Source organism: Taudactylus pleione, unplaced genomic scaffold (genome assembly GCF_031769625.1).
Source record: "Taudactylus pleione unplaced genomic scaffold, aTauple2 ptg001564l, whole genome shotgun sequence".
NCBI lineage: Eukaryota > Metazoa > Chordata > Amphibia > Anura > Myobatrachidae > Taudactylus > Taudactylus pleione.
In genome coordinates, this window is record NW_028285961.1 from 1,411,934 (window position 1) to 1,432,694 (window position 20,761).

The 20,761-nt window shown below is 51.6% G+C and overlaps 1 protein-coding gene across 1 annotated transcript in view; it reads right to left on the minus strand.

The window, feature by feature from the left end:
* Positions 1-20,761, minus strand: part of DNHD1 (dynein heavy chain domain 1) — a 167,986-nt gene that overhangs the window by 91,845 nt on the left and 55,380 nt on the right. The window contains exons 10-14 of the mRNA XM_088464032.1: positions 19,365-20,727; positions 16,959-17,131; positions 16,519-16,705; positions 13,228-13,330; positions 6,210-6,359 (exon numbers count right to left, since the gene is read on the minus strand). Coding sequence (XP_088320158.1) covers positions 6,210-6,359; positions 13,228-13,330; positions 16,519-16,705; positions 16,959-17,131; positions 19,365-20,727 — 1,976 coding nt within the window. The remainder of the gene's footprint in view (positions 1-6,209; positions 6,360-13,227; positions 13,331-16,518; positions 16,706-16,958; positions 17,132-19,364; positions 20,728-20,761) is intronic.

Here is a 20,761-nt window from a genome sequence, read left to right on the forward strand (position 1 = left end):
GCAGTGATACACTGAAGCATGAGGAAATGCAGTGATCCAGTGAATCATGAGGAAGCACAGTGATACAGTAAATCATGAGGAGGTGCAGTGATATAAAGTGTATAATGAAGAAGCGCACTGATACAGTGTAGCAGTGAAGCTTGAGGAAGCACAGTGAAGCATGACGAAGTGCAGTGATACAGTGAAGCATGAGGAAGTGCAGTGATGCAGTAAAGCATGACAAAGCGCAGTGATACAGTGAAGAATACGAAAGTGCAGTGATACAGTGAAGCAGGAGGAAGCGCAGTGATACAGTGAAGCAGGAGGAAGCGCAGTGATACAGTGAAGTATGAGGAAGCGCAGTGATACAGTGAAATATGAGGAAGCGCAGTGATACAGTGAAGCATGAGGAAGCGCAGTGAAGCATGAGGGTGTGCAGTGATACAGTAAAGAATGAGGCAGTGCAGTAATACAGTGAAGCATGAAGAAGCACAGTGTTACAGTGAAGCATGAGGAAGCCCAGTGATACAGTGAAGCATGAGGAAGCTTAATGATGCAGTAAAGCATGAGGAAGCACAGTGGAGCATGAGGGAGCGCAGTGATACAGTGAAGCATGAGGAAGCCCAGTGATACAGTGAAGCATGAGGAAGCTTAATGATGCAGTAAAGCATGAGGAAGCACAGTGGAGCATGAGGGAGCGCAGTGATACAGTAAAGAATGAGGAAGTGCAGTAATACAGTGAAGCATGAAGAAGCACAGTGATACAGTGAAGCATGAGGAAGCACAGTGAAGCATGAGGAAGCCCAGTGATACAGTGAAGCATGAGGAAGCTTAATGATTCAGTAAAGCATGAAGAAGCGCAGTGATACAGTGAAGCATAGTGATCCAGTAAAGCATGAAGAAGCGCAGTGGAGCATGAGGGAGCGCAGTGATACAGTGAAGAATGAGTAAATGCAGTAATGCAGTGAACATGAGGAAGCACAGTGAAGCACGAGGAGGCCCAGTGATACAGTGAAGCATGAGGAAGCTTAATAATGCAGTAAAGCATGAAGAAGCGCAGTGATACAGTGAAGCATAGTGATACAGTGAAGCATGAGGAAGCGCAGTGAAGCATGAGGGTGCGCAGTGATACAGTAAAGAATGAGGCAGTGCAGTAATACAGTGAAGCATGAAGAAGCACAGTGATACAGTGAAGCATGAGGAAGCCCAGTGATACAGTGAAGCATGAGGAAGCTTAATGATGCAGTAAAGCATGAGGAAGCACAGTGGAGCATGAGGGAGCGCAGTGATACAGTGAAGAATGAGTAAATGCAGTAATACAGTGAAGCATGAAGAAGCACAGTGATACAGTGAAGCATGAGGAAGCTTAATGATGCAGTAAAGCATGAAGAAGCGCAGTGATACTGTGAAGCATGAGGAAGCATAGTGATGCAGTAAAGCATGAGGAAGCGCAGTGGAGGGAGAGCAGTGATACAGTGAAGAATGAGTAAATGCAGTAATGCAGTGAAGCATGAGGAAGCGCAGTGATACAGTGCACAATATGAAGTGTACTGATATAGTGAAGCATGAGGAAGCACAGTGATACAGTGAAGCATGAGGAAATACAGTGAAGCATGAGGAAGTGCAGTGATATAAAGTGTATATTGAAGAAGCGCAGTGATACAGTGTAGCAGTGAAGCTTGAGGAAGCACAGTGAAGCATGAGGAAGTGCAGTGATACAGTGAAGCATGAGGAAGTGCAGTGATGCAGTAAAGCATGACAAAGCGCAGTGATACAGTGAAGAATACGAAAGTGCAGTGATACAGTGAAGCAGGAGGAAGTGCAGTGATACAGTGAAGTATGAGGAAGCGCAGTGATACAGTGAAGCATGAGGAAGCACAGTGGAGCATGAGGGTGTGCAGTGATACAGTAAAGAATGAGGCAGTGCAGTAATACAGTGAAGCATGAAGAAGCACAGTGATACAGTGAAGCATGAGGAAGCCCAGTGATACAGTGAAGCATGAGGAAGCTTAATGATGCAGTAAAGCATGAGGAAGCACAGTGGAGCATGAGGGAGCGCAGTGATACAGTGAAGAATGAGTAAATGCAGTAATGCAGTGAAGCATGAGGAAGCCCAGTGATACAGTGAAGCATGAGGAAGCTAAATGATGCAGTAAAGCATGAAGAAGTGCAGTGATGCATGAGGAAGCATAGTGATGCAGTGTAGAACGAGGAAATGCAGTGATACAGTGTAACGAGGAAGCGCAGTGATACACTGAAGCATGAGGAAATGCAGTGATCCAGTGAATCATGAAGAAGCACAGTGATATAGTAAAGCATGAGGAGGTGCAGTAATACAGTGAAGCATGAGGGAGCGGAGTGATACAGTGAAGCATGAGGAAGCTCAGTAATGTAGTGAAGCATTAGGAAGCACATTGATACAGTAAAGCATGAGGAAATACAGTGAAATATGAGGAAGTGCAGTGATACAGTGAAGCATGAGGAAGCACAGTGATACAGTGAAGCATGAGGAAGCGCAGTGATACAGTGAAGCATGAGGAAGCGCAGTGATACAGTGAAGCATGAGGAAGCTCAGTGATACAGTGAAGCATGAGGAAGCACAGTTATACAGTAAAGCATGAGGAAGCGCAGTGATACAGTGAAGCATGAGGAAGCGCAGTGATACAGTGAAGCAATAAGAAGCTCAGTGATACAGTGAAGCATGAGGAAGCACATTGATACAGTAAAGCATGAGGAAATACAGTGAAGCATGAGGAAGTGCAGTGATATAAAGTGTATAATGAAGAAGCGCAGTGATACAGTGTAGCAGTGAAGCTTGAGGAAGCACAGTGAAGCATGAGGAAGTGCAGTGATACAGTGAAGCATGAGGAAGTGCAGTGATACAGTAAAGCATGACAAAGCGCAGTGATACAGTGAAGAATACGGAAGTGCAGTGATACAGTGAAGCATGAGGAAGCGCAGTGATACAGTGAAGTATGAGGAAGCGCAGTTATACAGTGAAATATGAGGAAGCGCAGTGATACAGTGAAGCATGAGGAAGCGCAGTGATACAGTGAAGCATGAGGAAGCGCAGTGATACAGTGAAGCATGAGGGTGCGCAGTGATACAGTAAAGAATGAGGAAGTGCAGTAATACAGTGAAGCATGAAGAAGCACAGTTATACAGTGAAGCATGAGGAAGCCCAGTGATACAGTGAAACATGAGGAAGCTTAATGATGCAGTAAAGCATGAGAAAGCGCAGTGGAGCATGAGGGAGCGCAGTGATACAATGAAGAATGAGTAAATGCAGTGAAGCATGAGGAAGCACAGTGAAGCATGAGGAAGCCCAGTGATACAGTGAAGCATGAGGAAGCTTAATGATGCAGTAAAGCAAGAAGAAGCGCAGTGATACAGTGAAGCATGAGGAAGCATAGTGATGCAGTGGAGGATGAGGGAGCTCAGTGATACAGTGAAGAATGAGTAAATGCAGTAATGCAGTGAAGCATGAGGAAGCGCAGTGATACGGTGAAGCATGAGGAAGCTCAGTGATACAGTGAAGCATGAGGAAGCACAGTTATACAGTAAAGCATGAGGATGCGCAGTGATACAGTGAAGCATGAGGAAGCGCAGTGATACAGTGAAGCAATAAGAAGCTCAGTGATACAGTGAAGCATGAGGAAGCACATTGATACAGTAAAGCATGAGGAAATACAGTGAAGCATGAGGAAGTGCAGTGATATAAAGTGTATAATGAAGAAGTGCAGTGATACAGTGTAGCAGTGAAGCTTGAGGAAGTGCAGTGATACAGTTAAGCATGAGGAAGTGCAGTGATGCAGTAAAGCATGACAAAGCGCAGTGATACAGTGAAGAATACGGAAGTGCAGTGATACAGTGAAGCATGAGGAAGTGCAGTGATACAGTGAAGCATGAGGAAGCGCAGTTATACAGTGAAATATGAGGAAGCGCAGTGATACAGTGAAGCATGAGGAAGCGCAGTGATACAGTGAAGCATGAGGAAGCGCAGTGAAGCATGAGGGTGCGCAGTGATACAGTAAAGCATGAGGAAGCGCAGTGATACAGTGAAGCATGAGGAAGCGCAGTGATACAGTGAAGCAACAAGAAGCTCAGTGATACAGTGAAGCATGAGGAAGTGCAGTGATACAGTGAAGCATGAGGAAGCCCAGTGATACAGTGAAGCATGAGAAAGCTCAGTGATACAGTGAAGCATGAGGAAGCTCAGTAATGTACTGAAGCATGAGGAAGCTCAGTGATACACTGAAGCACAATGATGCAGTGAAGCACAAGGAAGCGCAGTGATGCAGTGTAGAACGAGGAAGCACAGTGATGCAGTATAGCATGAAGAAGCGCAGTGATACAGTGAAGCATGAGGAAGCGCAGTGATAAGGTGAAGGATCAGGAAGTGCAGTGTAGAACAAGGAAGCGCAGTGATAGTGTAGAACGATGAAGTGCAGTGATACAGTGAAACATGAGGAAATGCAGTGATCCAGTGAAGCATGAGGAAGCGCAGTGATACAGTGAAGCATTTGGAAGCTCAGTGATGCAGCAAAGCATGAGGAAGGAAGCACAGTGATACAGTGAAGAATGAGGAAATTCAGTGATACAATGCACAATTTGAAGTGTAGTGATACAGTGAAGCATGCGGAAGCACAGTGATACAGTAAAGTATGAGGAAATACAGTGAAGCATGAGGAAGCACAGTGATACAGTGAATATTGAGGAAGCGCAGTGATACAGTGAATCATGGCGAAGCACAGTTATATAGTGTAGCAATAAGAAGCTCAGTGATACAGTACTGCATGAGGAGGTGCAGTGATACAGTGAATCATGGTGAAGCACAGCTATATAGTGTAGCAATAAGAAGCTCAGTGATACAGTACTGCATGAGGAAGTGCAGTGATATAGTGAAGCATGAGGAAGCGCAGTTATACAGTGAAGCATGCGAAAGTGCAGTGACACAGTGAAGCATGAGGAAGTGCAGTGATACAGTGAAGCATGAGAAAGCTCAGTGATACAGTGAAGCATGAGGAAGTGCAGTGATACAATGAAGAATGAGGAACTGCAGTGATACAGTGAAGAATGAGGAAGCGCAGTGATACAGTACACAATATTAAGTGTAATGATACAGTGAAGCATGAAGCATGAGGAATCACAGTGATACAGTAAAGCATGAGGAAGCACAGTGATACAGTGAAGCATGAGGAAGCTCAGTGATGCAGTAAAGTATGAGGAAGTACAGTGATACAGTGAAGAATGAGGAAGTGTAGTGATACAGTGAAGCAGGAGGAAGTGCAGTGATACAGTGTAGCAAAAAGAAGCTCAGTGATACAGTAATGCATGAGGAAGTGCAGTGATACAGTGAAGCTTGAGAAAGCACAGTGAAGCATGAGGAAGTGCAGTGATACAGTGAAGCTTGAGGAAGCACAGTGAAGTATGAGGAAGTGCAGTGATACAGTGAAGAATGAGGAAGTGCAGTGATACAGTGAAGTATGAGGAAGTGCAGTGATAAGGTGAAGGATGAGGAAGTGCAGTGTAGAATGAGGAAGCTCAGTGATGCATGAGGAAGCTCAGTGATGCAGTGAAGCATGAGGAAGCACAGTGACACAGTGAAGCAATAAAGAGCGCAGTGTTACAGGGCCTAATTCATAGATGTACACTAATGCAATTGCAAAATATGCTCATGACTCACCTCACGCCCAGTGCTTACAGATGCCATGTCTGAATCAGGCCCAGAGTGCATTAAGGAATTCAGAAAAATAGCTTTTGTTTTTATGGAGCACCAGGGTAATGATCATTTTTACTGTCACAAATAAGGATAAATAATACACTGATACATGAGGTCACAAACACTGATGTTGGGGATCTGGGTGAGGGGGTACACTGATACGTGAGGTCACAGACACTGATGTTGGGGGTCTGGGTGAGGGGGTACACTGATACATGAGGTTATAGACACTGATGTTGGGATCTGGGTGAGGGGGTACACTGATACATGAGGTCACAGACACTGATGTTGGGGATCTGGGTGAGGGGGTACACTGATACATGAGGTCACAGATACTGATGTTGGGGATCTGGATGAGGGGGTAACACTGATACGTGAGGTCACAGACACTGATGTTGGGGGTCTGGGTGAGGAGGTACACTGATACATGAGGTCACAAAGATTGATGAGGGGGTACTGATGGTGGGGGTACCCTTATAGGTGAGATTACAGCACCGCGTCCCCTCACCTGTTCCAGGCTGTGACCCCTCAGACTCTGTAAGGTGCTGACTTGCTGCAATAAATCATCTCTGGCGCGTCCCAGCCCCTCACTCTGCTCCAATAACCATCCCTCCGCTGCCCAAGTCTCCTCATATTGTCTTCTCCAGCTCTTTGTCTCCTGTATGTAATCAGTATAACAAGGATAACACAGTATAAGGGGTATAATCAAATGGCAAGTGACAGGTATAATCAGTAGCACACAATGACCCCCTGCTGGGGATGGAAAGACAGAAAGTATCAGTCGCTGACTGGGAGCAACCAGGAGACAGGAATTCTGCGGGATGACAACTAAGAGTGCGGAGGGCCCTGCTCCTGAGAGCTTACAGGGAAGTGATGAAGGAAGACATGAGGAGGGGGCAGGGGGATGAGATAAGAGTGCGGAGGGCCCTGCTCCTGAGAGCTTACAGGGAAGTGATGTAGGAAGACATGAGGAGGGGGGCAGGGGGATGAGATAAGAGTGCGGAGGGCCCTGCTCCTGAGAGCTTACAGGGAAGTGATGTAGGAAGACATGAGGAGGGGGGCAGGGGGATGAGATAAGAGTGCGGAGGGCCCTGCTCCTGAGAGCTTACAGGGAAGTGATGTAGGAAGACATGAGGAGAGGGGCAGGGGGATGAGATAAGAGTGCGGAGGGCCCTGCTCCTGAGAGCTTACAGGGAAGTGATGTAGGAAGACATGAGGAGGGGGCAGGGGGATGAGATAACAGTGCGGAGGGCCCTGCTCCTGAGAGCTTACAGGGAAGTGATGTAGGAAGACATGAGGAGAGGGGCAGGGGGATGAGATAAGAGTGCGGAGGGCCCTGCTCCTGAGAGCTTACAGGGAAGTGATGTAGGAACACATGAGGAGAGGGGCAGGGGGATGAGATAAGAGTGCGGAGGGTCCTGCTCCTGAGAGCTTACAGGGAAGTGATGTAGGAAGACATGAGGAGGGGGGCAGGGGGATGAGATAAGAGTGTGGGGGGCCCTGCTCCTGAGAGCTTACAAAGAAGTGATGAAGGAAGACATGAGGAGGGGGGCAGGGGGATGAGATAAGAGTGCGGAGGGCCCTGCTCCTGAGAGCATACAGAGAAGTGATGTAAGAAGACATGAGCAGGGGGGCAGGGGAATGAGATAAGAGTGTGAGAAGAGCTAATAGGTGCGTTTTACCAGCACATTTTAAAAATACAGCAACATAAACAGTGAGAGTAGGGGAGTGAGTTGGTGAGGAGGGGAGCAGCGCAGGAGAAGTCATAGATACAGGTATGGGAAGGAGGGATCAGCAAGGTGACATGCCGAGGATAACCAGAGAGGGTGAGAGATATAGGAGGGGAAGACCGTCACCATCATCACTCCCCGGAGTCTGTGTTCACACCGCTGTATCCTCTCCCTCTAGTCTCCTCTCCCTCCATACATCCATCACTCCCCGGAGTCTGTGCTCACACTGCTGTATCCTCTCCCTCTAGTCTCCTCTCCATTCATACATCCATCACTCCCCAGAGTCTGTGCTCACACTGCTGTATCCTCTCCCTCTAGTCTCCTCTCCATTCATACATCCATCACTCCCCGGAGTCTGTGCTCACACTGCTGTATCCTCTCCCTCTAGTCTCCTCTCCAGTCATACAGCCATCACTCCCCGGAGTCTGTGCTCACACCGCTGTATCCTCTCCCTCTAGTCTCCTCTCCATTCATACATCCATCACTCCCCGGAGTCTGTGCTCACACTGCTGTATCCTCTCCCTCTAGTCTCCTCTCCAGTCATACAGCCATCACTCCCCGGAGTCTGTGCTCACACCGCTGTATCCTCTCCCTCTAGTCTCCTCTCCATTCATACATCCATCACTCCCCGGAGTCTGTGCTCACACTGCTGTATCCTCTCCATTCATACATCCATCACTCCCCGGAGTCTGTGCTCACACTGCTGTATCCTCTCCCTCTAGTCTCCTCTCCATTCATACATCCATCACTCCCCGGAGTCTGTGCTCACACTGCTGTATCCTCTCCCTCTAGTCTCCTCTCCATTCATACATCCATCACTCCCCGGAGTCTGTGCTCACACTGCTGTATCCTCTCCCTCTAGTCTCCTCTCCAGTCATACAGCCATCACTCCCCGGAGTCTGTGCTCACACCGCTGTATCCTCTCCCTCTAGTCTCCTCTCCATTCATACATCCATCACTCCCCGGAGTCTGTGCTCACACCGATGTATCCTCTCCCTCTAGTCTCCTCTCCATTCATACATCCATCACTCCCCGGAGTCTGTGCTCACACTGCTGTATCCTCTCCTCTAGTCTCCTCTCCATTCATACATCCATCACTCCCCGGAGTCTGTGCTCACACCGATGTATCCTCTCCCTCTAGTCTCCTCTCCATTCATACATCCATCACTCCCCGGAGTCTGTGCTCACACTGCTGTATCCTCTCCCTCTAGTCTCCTCTCCATTCATACATCCATCACTCCCCGGAGTCTGTGCTCACACCGATGTATCCTCTCCCTCTAGTCTCCTCTCCATTCATACATCCATCACTCCCCGGAGTCTGTGCTCACACTGCTGTATCCTCTCCCTCTAGTCTCCTCTCCATTCATACATCCATCACTCCCCGGAGTCTGTGCTCACACTGCTGTATCCTCTCCCTCTAGTCTCCTCTCCAGTCATACATCCATCACTCCCCGGAGTCTGTGCTCACATTGCTGTATCCTCTCCCTCTAATCTCCTCTCCATTCATACATCCATCACTCCCCGGAGTCTGTGCTCACACTGCTGTATCCTCTCCCTCTAGTCTCCTCTCCATTCATACATCCATCACTCCCCGGAGTCTGTGCTCACACCGATGTATCCTCTACCTCTAGTCTCCTCTCCAGTCATACATCCGTCACTCCCCGGAGTCTGTGCTCACACCGCTGTATCCTCTCCCTCTAGTCACCTCTCCATTCATACATCCATCACTCCCCGGAGTCTGTGCTCACACCGATGTATCCTCTCCCTCTAGTCTCCTCTCCATTCATACATCCATCACTCCCCGGAGTCTGTGCTCACACTGCTGTATCCTCTCCTCTAGTCTCCTCTCCATTCATACATCCATCACTCCCCGGAGTCTGTGCTCACACTGCTGTATCCTCTCCTCTAGTCTCCTCTCCATTCATACATCCATCACTCCCCGGAGTCTGTGCTCACACCGATGTATCCTCTCCCTCTAGTCTCCTCTCCATTCATACATCCATCACTCCCCGGAGTCTGTGCTCACACTGCTGTATCCTCTCCCTCTAGTCTCCTCTCCATTCATACATCCATCACTCCCCGGAGTCTGTGCTCACACCGATGTATCCTCTCCCTCTAGTCTCCTCTCCATTCATACATCCATCACTCCCCGGAGTCTGTGCTCACACTGCTGTATCCTCTCCCTCTAGTCTCCTCTCCATTCATACATCCATCACTCCCCGGAGTCTGTGCTCACACTGCTGTATCCTCTCCCTCTAGTCTCCTCTCCAGTCATACAGCCATCACTCCCCGGAGTCTGTGCTCACATTGCTGTATCCTCTCCCTCTAATCTCCTCTCCATTCATACATCCATCACTCCCCGGAGTCTGTGCTCACACTGCTGTATCCTCTCCCTCTAGTCTCCTCTCCATTCATACATCCATCACTCCCCGGAGTCTGTGCTCACACTGCTGTATCCTCTCCCTCTAGTCTCCTCTCCATTCATACATCCATCACTCCCCGGAGTCTGTGCTCACACTGCTGTATCCTCTCCCTCTAGTCTCCTCTCCATTCATACATCCATCACTCCCCGGAGTCTGTGCTCACACTGCTGTATCCTCTCCCTCTAGTCTCCTCTCCATTCATACATCCATCACTCCCCGGAGTCTGTGCTCACACTGCTGTATCATCTCCCTCTAATCTCCTCTCCATTCATACATCCATCACTCTCCGGAGTCTGTGCTCACACTGCTGTATCCTCTCCCTCTAGTCTCCTCTCCATTCATACATCCATCACTCCCCGGAGTCTGTGCTCACACTGCTGTATCCTCTACCTCTAGTCTCCTCTCCAGTCATACATCCATCACTCCCCGGAGTCTGTGCTCACACCGCTGTATCCTCTCCCTCTAGTCTCCTCTCCATTCATACATCCATCACTCCCCGGAGTCTGTGCTCACACCGATGTATCCTCTCCCTCTAGTCTCCTCTCCATTCATACATCCATCACTCCCCGGAGTCTGGGCTCCTATTTACTCTGTGGCGTGAGCTGGGCATCAGTCATTGTCTATATAAAGGTTCGGCTCCCTGATGTCCATTCTGGCAGTGCCACCCGGGGAGTGTATTATTGTCCTATACCTATCTGTATTGTTCATTAGCAATAAGGGAGGTTGTTGTTTTTTTAAAGTTGTCAGCTGGGTGCCGTATATAAAATCTATATTCTGACAGGTCATTGGAAAGTCCAAAGATTCTGACAAGCATCCGGACATCCCTATGAATCTGACAGGTCACCTGAAGTTCCCATGATACTGACAGGTCTCCAGAATTCCCCATGATACTGACAGGTCTCCAGAATTCCCCATGACACTGACAGGTCTCCAGAATTCCCCATGACACTGACAGGTCTCCAGAATTCCCCATGACACTGACAGGTCTCCAGAATTCCCCATGACACTGACAGGTCTCCAGAATTCCCCATGACACTGACAGGTCTCCAGAAGTTCCCATGGTACTGACTGGTCACCAGAAGTCCCCATGATACTGACAGGTCACCTGAAGTCCCCATGACACTGACAGGTCTCCAGAAGTCCCCATGACACTGACAGGTCTCCAGAAGTTCCCATGACACTGACAGGTCACCAGAAGTCCCCATGATACTGACAATCACCAAAAGTTCCCATGATACTGACAGGTCACCTGAAATCTCTATGATACTGACAGGTCACCAGAAGTTCCCATGAGAAAACAAACATTGGACTGAGAAGCTCCTGATGGGTTACCTCACAAAGCAGTGAGGGGTAATCAGGCACATAGTGGGTTACTGTCCCAATGTTAGTCTCTTAGACTTTAGGAGGCTGGATCCCAGCAGGGATGTTACCTGTAACAGGACACCAGAGGGACGGAGGCTGGATCCCAGCAGGGATGTTACCTGTTACAGGACACCAGAGGGACGGAGGCTGGATCCTAGCAGGGATGTTACCTGTAACAGGACACCAGAGGGACGGAGGCTGGATCCCAGCAGGGATGTTACCTGTAACAGGAGACCACAGGGACGGAGGCTGCCATTGTCCCCTCCATTCGGAACCACTATTGCACTTACGGGCAGCCTCTTGCCATGACATAGTGGCGAGATGGGGATGGGGTAACATGAAGAGGGATCTCAGGCTCTGTGGGCTATTCCGGGAACTGCCCCTGGGCCTGATTCAGAGATGGACGCTAAATACAATTTTCATACAGATCGAGCGATCGGTTGCCACTGCGTATGCGCCATGATCACATAGCGATTACCGACGCAGAGAGGATCCCATCACAGAGTGAGTGACAGGTTGTCAGCGTTTGGGTGTGGTAACGGGGCGTGGTCAGAGAAACGCGGGCGTGTGTCCGTATAAACGCCGTTACATGGGCGTGCATAAATTAAACATTGCCAGTGCATACGCAGTGATGCGTGTCTGAAAAGCTCCCAAGGGTATGAAGGCCGAAGTTACCGATATTTACGTGGGTATGCGTTCTTGCACGCAGGTAAGGCGGCAGCAGTGGGCGGTCCTATGTTCAGGTGATCTTTGCAGACATTAGCATCCGTCTCAGAATCAGGCCCTGTGCCAGGTATTATGCTGTGTGTTATACTGCTATGGTGATCGGTGGCTTTATCCTGCCCGTTAGCACACACCTGACACCTTACTCAGGTAACTCACCTGCACATGGTACGGAGTGATTTACTAAAACTGGTTTTGCAGGACAGACAGGGTGCAGCGTGAAAGGGGACCACCCGTAGATGCAGTGTGAAAGGGGACCACCCGTGGGTGCAGTGTAAAAGGGCACCACCCGTGGTTGCAATGTGTAAAAGGGGACCACCCGTGGGTGCAGTGTGAAAGGGGACCACCCGTGGGTGCAATGTGTAAAAGGGGACCACCCGTGGGTGCAGTGTGAAAGGGGACCACCGTGGGTGCAGTGTGAAAGGAGACCACCCGTGGGTGCAGTGTGAAAGGGGACCACACGTAGGTGCAGTGTGAAAGGGAACCGCCCATGGTTGCAGTGTGAAAGGGGACCACCTGTGAAAGGGGACCACCCATGGGTGCAGGGTGAAAGGGGACCACCCATGGGTGCAGTGTGAAAGGGAACCGCCCATGGTTGCAGTGTGAAAGGGGACCACCTGTGAAAGGGGACCACCCGTGGGTGCATGGTGAAAGGGGACCAGCCATTGTTGCAGTGTGAAAGGGGACCACCCGTGGGTGCAGTGTGAAAGGGGACCGCCCATGGGTGCAGTGTGAAAGGGGACTGCCCATGGGTGCAGTGTGAAAGGGGACCACCTGTGAATATCCCGGGTCCAACATGCGCTGTGAAAGGGGTGAGCAGCTGTCACACGGATTAAAACAATGTTTATTAAGCCAGGACAGTCCCGGGATTTCGGTGTGATTGGGGTATTATTGGGGGTTGGGTACAGGATCCTGGCGATGGATGTGAGGGGCTTTTCCCTTTTGTTGCTGTAGATTTATGTGGCATTAGGGCCGGGTTAGAGCACCTGTGCTCCATCTATTCATCCGTCTGCACTCACTTCTGTTATATAGTGGCAGATTTTGGTTACTGAGGTCCAGCGCCCCAGTTCTGAGTGACCAGCTTCTGGATTGATTTTCCTTATTGCTCAGGTCAGGCCCTGTGATGCCGGAGTGATGTACAGAGTCCCTGAGGGGACCAGGTCCCCCAGTCCTGCATCACAGGGCGCAGGGCAGACAGCTCCGCTCACACTGACATCAGGCCCCAGAGTCTGCGCTTCACACCCCTCTCCCCATTGGCTGATTCCCCAGGGTATTAGCCAGCGCCCACCTGTTGTGCCTCGAGCAGACTTTGGGAGAGGGCCTCCATCGCCCGAGTACACTCCTCCCGTTCTGCAAACACCTCCTCCAGCCGGGACAGCGCTCGCTGCAGCCTGTGGGATAAAGGAAGAAGTTATTTTCCTCAGAATCATCCCTCTAAATGCAACCACATAAATATCACTGTCTTCCATTCCTTCTCCACGCCAATCAGATCAACAGCAGCACAGAGTATATCAGGAGATGAGTGATGTGTTAGTGAGGACAGGGCTGCATGTGACAGGGGCAGTGACAGGATGTGAGGGGAATGGAGGCAGCAGGAAGTCACAGACTGAGAGTTATATAGTGGGAGGAGCAGGGTCCCCAGCAGCACAGAGTATATCAGGAGATGAGTGATGTGTTAGTGAGGACAGGGCTGCATGTGACAGGGGCAGTGACAGGATGTGAGGAGGGGAATGGAGGCAGCAGGAAGTCACAGACTGAGAGTAATATAGTGGGAGGAGCAGGGTCCCCAGCAGCACAGAGTATATCAGGAGATGAGTGATGTGTTAGTGAGGACAGGGCTGCATGTGACAGGATGTGAGGAGGGGAATGGGGGCAGCAGGAAGTCACAGACTGAGAGTTATATAGTGGGAGGAGCAGGGTCCCCAGCAGCACAGAGTATATCAGGAGATGAGTGATGTGTTAGTGAGGACAGGGCTGCATGTGACAGGGGCAGTGACATGATGTGAGGAGAGGAATGGGGGCAGCAGGAAGTCACAGGCTGAGAGTTATATAGTGGGAGGAGCAGGGTCCCCAGCAGCACAGAGTATATCAGGAGATGAGTGATGTGAGGACAGGGCTGCATGTGACAGGGGCAGTGACATGATGTGAGGAGGGGAATGGGGGCAGCAGGAAGTCACAGGCTGAGAGTTATATAGTGGGAGGAGCAGGGTCCCCAGCAGCACAGAGTATATCAGGAGATGAGTGATGTGTTAGTGAGGACAGGGCTGCATGTGACAGGATGTGAGGAGGGGAATGGGGGCAGCAGGAAGTCACAGACTGAGAGTTATATAGTGGGAGGAGCAGGGTCCCCAGCAGCACAGAGTATATCAGGAGATGAGTGATGTGTTAGTGAGGACAGGGCTGCATGTGACAGGGGCAGTGACATGATGTGAGGAGAGGAATGGGGGCAGCAGGAAGTCACAGGCTGAGAGTTATATAGTGGGAGGAGCAGGGTCCCCAGCAGCACAGAGTATATCAGGAGATGAGTGATGTGAGGACAGGGCTGCATGTGACAGGGGCAGTGACATGATGTGAGGAGGGGAATGGGGGCAGCAGGAAGTCACAGGCTGAGAGTTATATAGTGGGAGGAGCAGGGTCCCCAGCAGCACAGAGTATATCAGGAGATGAGTGATGTGTTAGTGAGGACAGGGCTGCATGTGACAGGGGCAGTGACAGGATGTGAGGAGGGGAATGGGGGCAGCAGGAAGTCACAGGCTGAGAGTTATATAGTGGGAGGAGCAAGATTCCCAGCAGCACAGAGTATATCAGGAGATGTGTGATGTATCAGTAAGGACAAGGCTGCATGTGACAGGGGCAGTGACATTATGTGAGGAAGGGAATGGAGGCAGCAGGAAGTCACAGACTGAGAGTTATATATTGGGAGGAGCAGAGTCCCCAGCAGCACAGAGTATATAAGGAGATGAGTGATGTGTCAGTGAGGACAGGGCTGCATGTGACAGGAGCAGTGACAGGATGTGAGGAAGGGAATGAAGGCAGCAGGAAGCCGCAGACTGAGAGTTATATAGTGGGAGGAGCAGGGTCCCCAGCAGCACAAAGTATATCAGGAGATGAGTGATGTGTTAGTGAGGACAGGGCTGCATGTGACAGGGGCAGTGACGTGAGGAGGGGTATGGGGGCAGCAGGAAGTCACAGACTGAGAGTTATATAGTGGGAGGAGCAGGGTCCCCAGCAGCACAGAGTATATCAGGAGATGAGAGATGTGTTAGTGAGGACAGGGCTGCATGTGACAGGGGCAGTGACATGATGTGAGGAGGGGAATGGAGGCAGCAGGAAGTCACAGACTGAGAGTTATATAGTGGGAGGAGCAGAGTCCCCAGCAGCACAGAGTATATCAGGAGATGAGGGATGTGTCAGTGAGGACAGGGCTGCATGTGACAGGGGCAGTGACATGATGTGAGTAGGGGAATGGAGGCAGCAGGAACTCACAGACTGAGAGTTATATAGTGGAAGGAGCAGGGTCCCCAGCAGCACAGAGTATATCAGGAGATAAGTGATGTGTTAGGCCGGGGTTGAGTAAGAAATACCAGCGGCTGAATCCTGACCCCGGAATCCCAACAGATGAAAATCCCGACGCCGGCTGGTAAATACACTATTCCTCCCCTCTCCCCCTCTCTAACCCTCCCTTGGTGGTACCTAACCTTAACCTCCCCTTCCTGCACCCTAACCCCCCATTCCCGCACTCTAAACCTAACTCTCCCAGGGGGTGCCTAACCCTAACCCCCCCCATCCCCGGCAAACACGCGGATACTTACCCAGATCCTACATTCGGGATTCCAGCGTTCGCGATGCCGCTATCCTGATCCCCAACGGTGCAGGGATTCCGGCGTCGGTATTTTGACTGCCGGGATTCCGTCCGTCTGCATATAAACTACATCCCGTTAGGCCGGGTACACATTAAAACAATAGAAAAACAACGCAATCGTTCCAATTTCTCTCCATCCCAAAACAAACCATATAGAGAGTACACACTACGCAATCCTTCAAGTGATGCAGCGATTTAATGTGTCGTTTGATGGTATACGATTTATCGTTGCTCCTATACACATATCGTCCGGTTGGCCGTACACGATGTGCACCACATTATTCACAATATCTTTGGCTGTGCTGCGCGGTCAGTCAAATCAGAATATGTTGTATACGACGCACTGGAGTGCGCAACTGAGCGTATAATCTGTACGATTCGCACTATATGTCGTTACTATGTGCATTAAACCGACATATTGCGCAGATATCGCTCTAGTGTGTGCCCAGCCTTAGTGACGGGCAGTACAGATGTATGTGGGTACTGTAAGCCGCACCGGGATGCACCTCGCCTGCGTGTAGTTACAACACCCCATTCTTACATCTGCTCCCATTAGGAGTCTTCATCTTATGGCCCATTCTGTGTATGATGTGAAGGATCAGCCCCAGAGGGGCGACACAATATTCCACCTCCGTCCTTTATGATCATCTCCCCGAGTCCCCTCCGCAGAGCATCTCCACCTTCCTAGGCGCCTATTCAGTGTATTCCTAATCTTACCTTTCAGTCTCTTGTTCTATGTGACTCCGGATCTGTGAGGAGCATCTCAGGTAGAGGGTGATGAAGCTGATGAAGGTTCCTGGTGGGGTCAGTGGGACATGTGGCCACATTGTATGGCAGTAACTTTGGGCCAAGAGATGAATTAGAGACATCACTCTGGGAAGTGATACAGGCGAGGTCCCGGGACCTGTGTGTAAGGGAGACGGGAATAATGATTAGTGTTACTCTGACAGCAGCGGCTTATACTGGACTTTAATAAGAGGACACTGCGGGGTGACCTCCTACGTACACTGCCAGTATTAGAGGGAAGACGGAGGAAACCCCCATATATGGTGCTCAGACACAGCGCTAGACAGCATTAATGTGCCCCCCCCCTCACCGCCAATATCTGTGGGTATCTCTCAGTGTGGCGCCTCCTATATCTAGCAATAGGTTCTCACCACACAGCTGACACTCTGCTTGGTCCAGAAGCTTCTCAGCAATGTGGGTCAGAGCACTGAAGTCCCACGGATGGTAGACATCTATGTAGGTGAAGCGACACAGCTGGGATGATGGAGATTTACTGCTCTGAAGGAATATCACATGGAGGTTATTGCGCACCTGGGCATTGAACCTGAAATAGCGATAACAGAAATAACATGTTAGCATTGCTCTCCTTATAGCTACAGTATGTCTTCTCTGCTAGTACTTCTGTCTGTAGTATCCTGCAGACCCCCAGTGACCCCATTCCCGCTATTATGTATTATCCATTCTGCAATGCTCCCATTGTCTCTCTGCCTCTCCCATGTGGCTCCTCCCCCTGTGGCTGTGTATGCCGCCTCTCCCATGTGGCTCCTCCCCTTGTAGCTGAGTTTGCCGTCTCTCCCATGTGTCTCCTCCCCCTGTGGCTGTGTATGCCGCCTCTCCCATGTGGCTCCTCCCCCTGTGGCTCTGTATGCCGCCTCTCCCATGTGGCTCCTCCCCTTGTAGCTGAGTTTGCCGTCTCTCCCATGTGTCTCCTCCCCCTGTGGCTGTGTATGCCGCCTCTCCCATGTGGCTCCTCCCCCCGTAGCTGTGTATGCCGCCTCTTCCATGTGGCTCCTCCCCCTGTGGCTGTGTATGTCGCCTCTTCCATGTGGCTCCTCCCCCTGTGGCTGTGTATGCCGCCTCTCCCATGTGGCTCCTCCCCCTGTGGCTGTGTATGCCGCCTCTCCCATGTGGCTCCTCCCCCTGTGGCTGTGTATGCCGCCTCTCCCATGTGGCTCCTCCCCCTGTGGCTGTGTATACTGCCTCTCCCATGTGGCTCCTCCCCCTGTGGCTCTGTATGCCGCCTCTCCCATGTGGCTCCTCCCCCTGTGGCTCTGTATGCCGCCTCTCCCATGTGGCTCCTCCCCCTGTAGCTGAGTTTGCCGCCTCTCCCAAGTGGCTCCTCCCCCTGTAGCTCAGTATGCCGCCTCTCCCATGTGGCTCCTCCCCCTGTAGCTGAGTTTTCCGCCTCTCCCATGTGGCTCCTCCCCCTGTGGCTGTGTATGCCGCCTCTCCCATGTGGCTCCTCCCCCTGTGGCTCTGTATGCCGCCTCTCCCATGTGGCTCCTCCCCCTGTAGCTGAGTTTGCCGCCTCTCCCATGTGGCTCCTCCCCCTGTAGCTCAGTTTGCCGCCTCTCCCATGTGGCTCCTCCCCCTGTAGCTCAGTTTGCCGCCTCTCCCATGTGGCTCCTTCCCCTGTAGCTCAGTTTGCTGCCTCTCCCATGTGGCTCCTCCCCCTGTGGCTTTGTATGCCGCCTCTCCCATGTGGCTCCTCCCCCTGTGGCTGTGTATGCCGCCTCTCCCATGTGGCTCCTCCCCCTGTAGCTCTGTATGCCGCCTCTCCCATGTGACTCCTCCCCCTGTAGCTGAGTTTGCCGCCTCTCCCATGTGGCTCCTCCCCCTGTAGCTCAGTTTGCCGCCTCTCCCATGTGGCTCCTCCCCCAGTAGCTGAGTTTGCCGCCTCTCCCATGTGGCTCCTTCCCCTGTAGCTCAGTTTGCCGCCTCTCCCAAGTGGCTCCTCCCCCTGTGGCTTTGTATGCCGCCTCTCCCTTGTGGCTCCTCCCCCTGTGGCTGTATATGCTGCCTCTCCCATGTGGCTCCTCCCCCTGTGGCTGTGTATGCCGCCTCTCCCATGTGGCTCCTCCCCCCGTGGCTGTGTATGCAGCCTCTTCAATTTGGCTCCTCCCCCCGTGGATGTGTATGCCGCCTCTCCCATGTGGCTCCTCCCCCTGTGGCTGTGTATGCCGCCTCCCATGTGGCTCCTCCCCCTGTAGCTGAGTTTGCCGCCTCTCCCATGTGGCTCCTCCCCCTGTGGCTGTGTATGCCGCCTCTTCCATGTGGCTCCTCCCCCTGTGGCTGTGTATGCCGCCTCTTCCATTTGGCTCCTCCCCCTGTGGATGTGTATGCCGCCTCTCCCATGTGGCTCCTCCCCCTGTGGCTGTGTATGCCACCTCTCCCATGTGGCTCCTCCCCCTGTGGCTGTGTATGCCGCCTCTCCCATGTGTCTCCTCCCCTTGTAGCTGAGTTTGCTGCCTCTCCAATGTGTCTCCTCCCCTTGTAGCTGAGTTTGCTGCCTCTCCCATGTGTCTCCTCCCCCTGTAGCTGAGTTTGCTGCCTCTCCCATGTGTCTCCTCCCCCTGTAGCTGAGTTTGCTGCCTCTCCCATGTGGCTCCTCCCCCTGTAGCTGAGTTTGCTGCCTCTCCCATGTGTCTCCTCCCCCTGTAGCTGAGTTTGCTGCCTCTCCCATGTGTCTCCTCCCCCTGTAGCTGAGTTTGCTGCCTCTCCCATGTGGCTCCTCCCCCTGTAGCTGTGTTTGCCGCCATATTTCCTGTGCTGCTCACCTCTCTCGCAGAGACCTTTTGCTGGCATTCCTACTGAGACTCTTCTCCATGTGCATCACACTCTGTATTAAGCTCTGCTCCTGCTCTGCACTGTAAAGTCCGGGAAAGGTTCCTTCACGAATCAGAGCCTCCAGCTCTTGCAGAGCATGTGGGGAGGTGCCATCTCCAACAAGGAGGGCAGCTGCAGAGCCCAGGACGCCAGCTTTCCAGCAGGCTTCCCTGATTACAGTGTGACGCTGTTCCACTGTCTCTCTGCCACTGAGTTCCATTAGTGCGCACTGGGTGAGCTGAGCTGCCAGTCGTGCCAGGCTTTTCCTCCCTGTACCAGGGTGCTGGGAGCTGAGCACAATGTGCCCCTGGGGGAGGTGCAGAACGCGAGTTAGACGGGTGACGTGCTGCAGGTCCACAGGACTCAGGGTCAGGCCATGAGCCTGCCCAATATTTATGGCGGTTAATGGTCTCTCCTTGTACATCAGAACCTCATACCTCATCCCTGGAGTGTAGTCATGACAGAAGCTCAGGTTATGGAGATGTTGGGCACTCGGCAGGAGCTCAGTAGGAAGCTGGTATCCATGTGGTAGGTACAATGAGCTACCAGCGGGAGACTCAGTCGTCTCTGCACTCTGATCCACATTTGTGAATGAATCAGTCTCTTTCTTTATCTGAACAATGTGGCCCTCAGACTGTCGTTCTTCATCTTCATTCCTCGGTGGAGGGTTCTCTGCTCCGGTGTCTATGGGTAGAGAGGAGGTCACGTCATCTCTGGCTCTATCTCCCAGGTGGATCCCACTGCAGAATGTCCGCATTACACAATCATGTAGGAGAGTTTTGAAATCATCAGTCTCCTGCTGGGCGTCCAGGCCATCTGCAAAGGTGCGCATAGCTTCATGCATCCAGAGGCGGACAATGCCACACCTAGTCAGAACTCCGTCAGAAGACCTGGCCTTGGGCAGTGCTGACAGATGTGCCCCGGGCGAGGGGCACAGGATGGTCAGGCTGTGCAACAGTCGGTGCAGGTGGTGCAGAGAAAAGCAATACTTTGGAGGAAGAGTTTGAGTGACTTCACGGTAAAGATTAACGGAGGCCACAGCCAAGGCTTTGCCAAACTCCGGAGGTTGCTGAACAGGCAGAGACTTCTTCATCCATAGCATGAAGCGGGGGCTGAAGAAGCTCAGCGGGAAATCTGAATGGAGTGGGGCAAGGACTAGGACACAAAACAGACGAGTGAGCCTGGGGCACAGGCACTGAAAGCCGTCCTCGGGAGGGCATGCCGTGGCCAGGAAGCTGGGAGATGGTACAGACGCCGGCTCTGACACCATCTGACGTACGACCTCCAGTGCAGGATGTGCCCTCATCTCAGCATCTGCGAGAAGAACGACATTATGTACATGGATGTC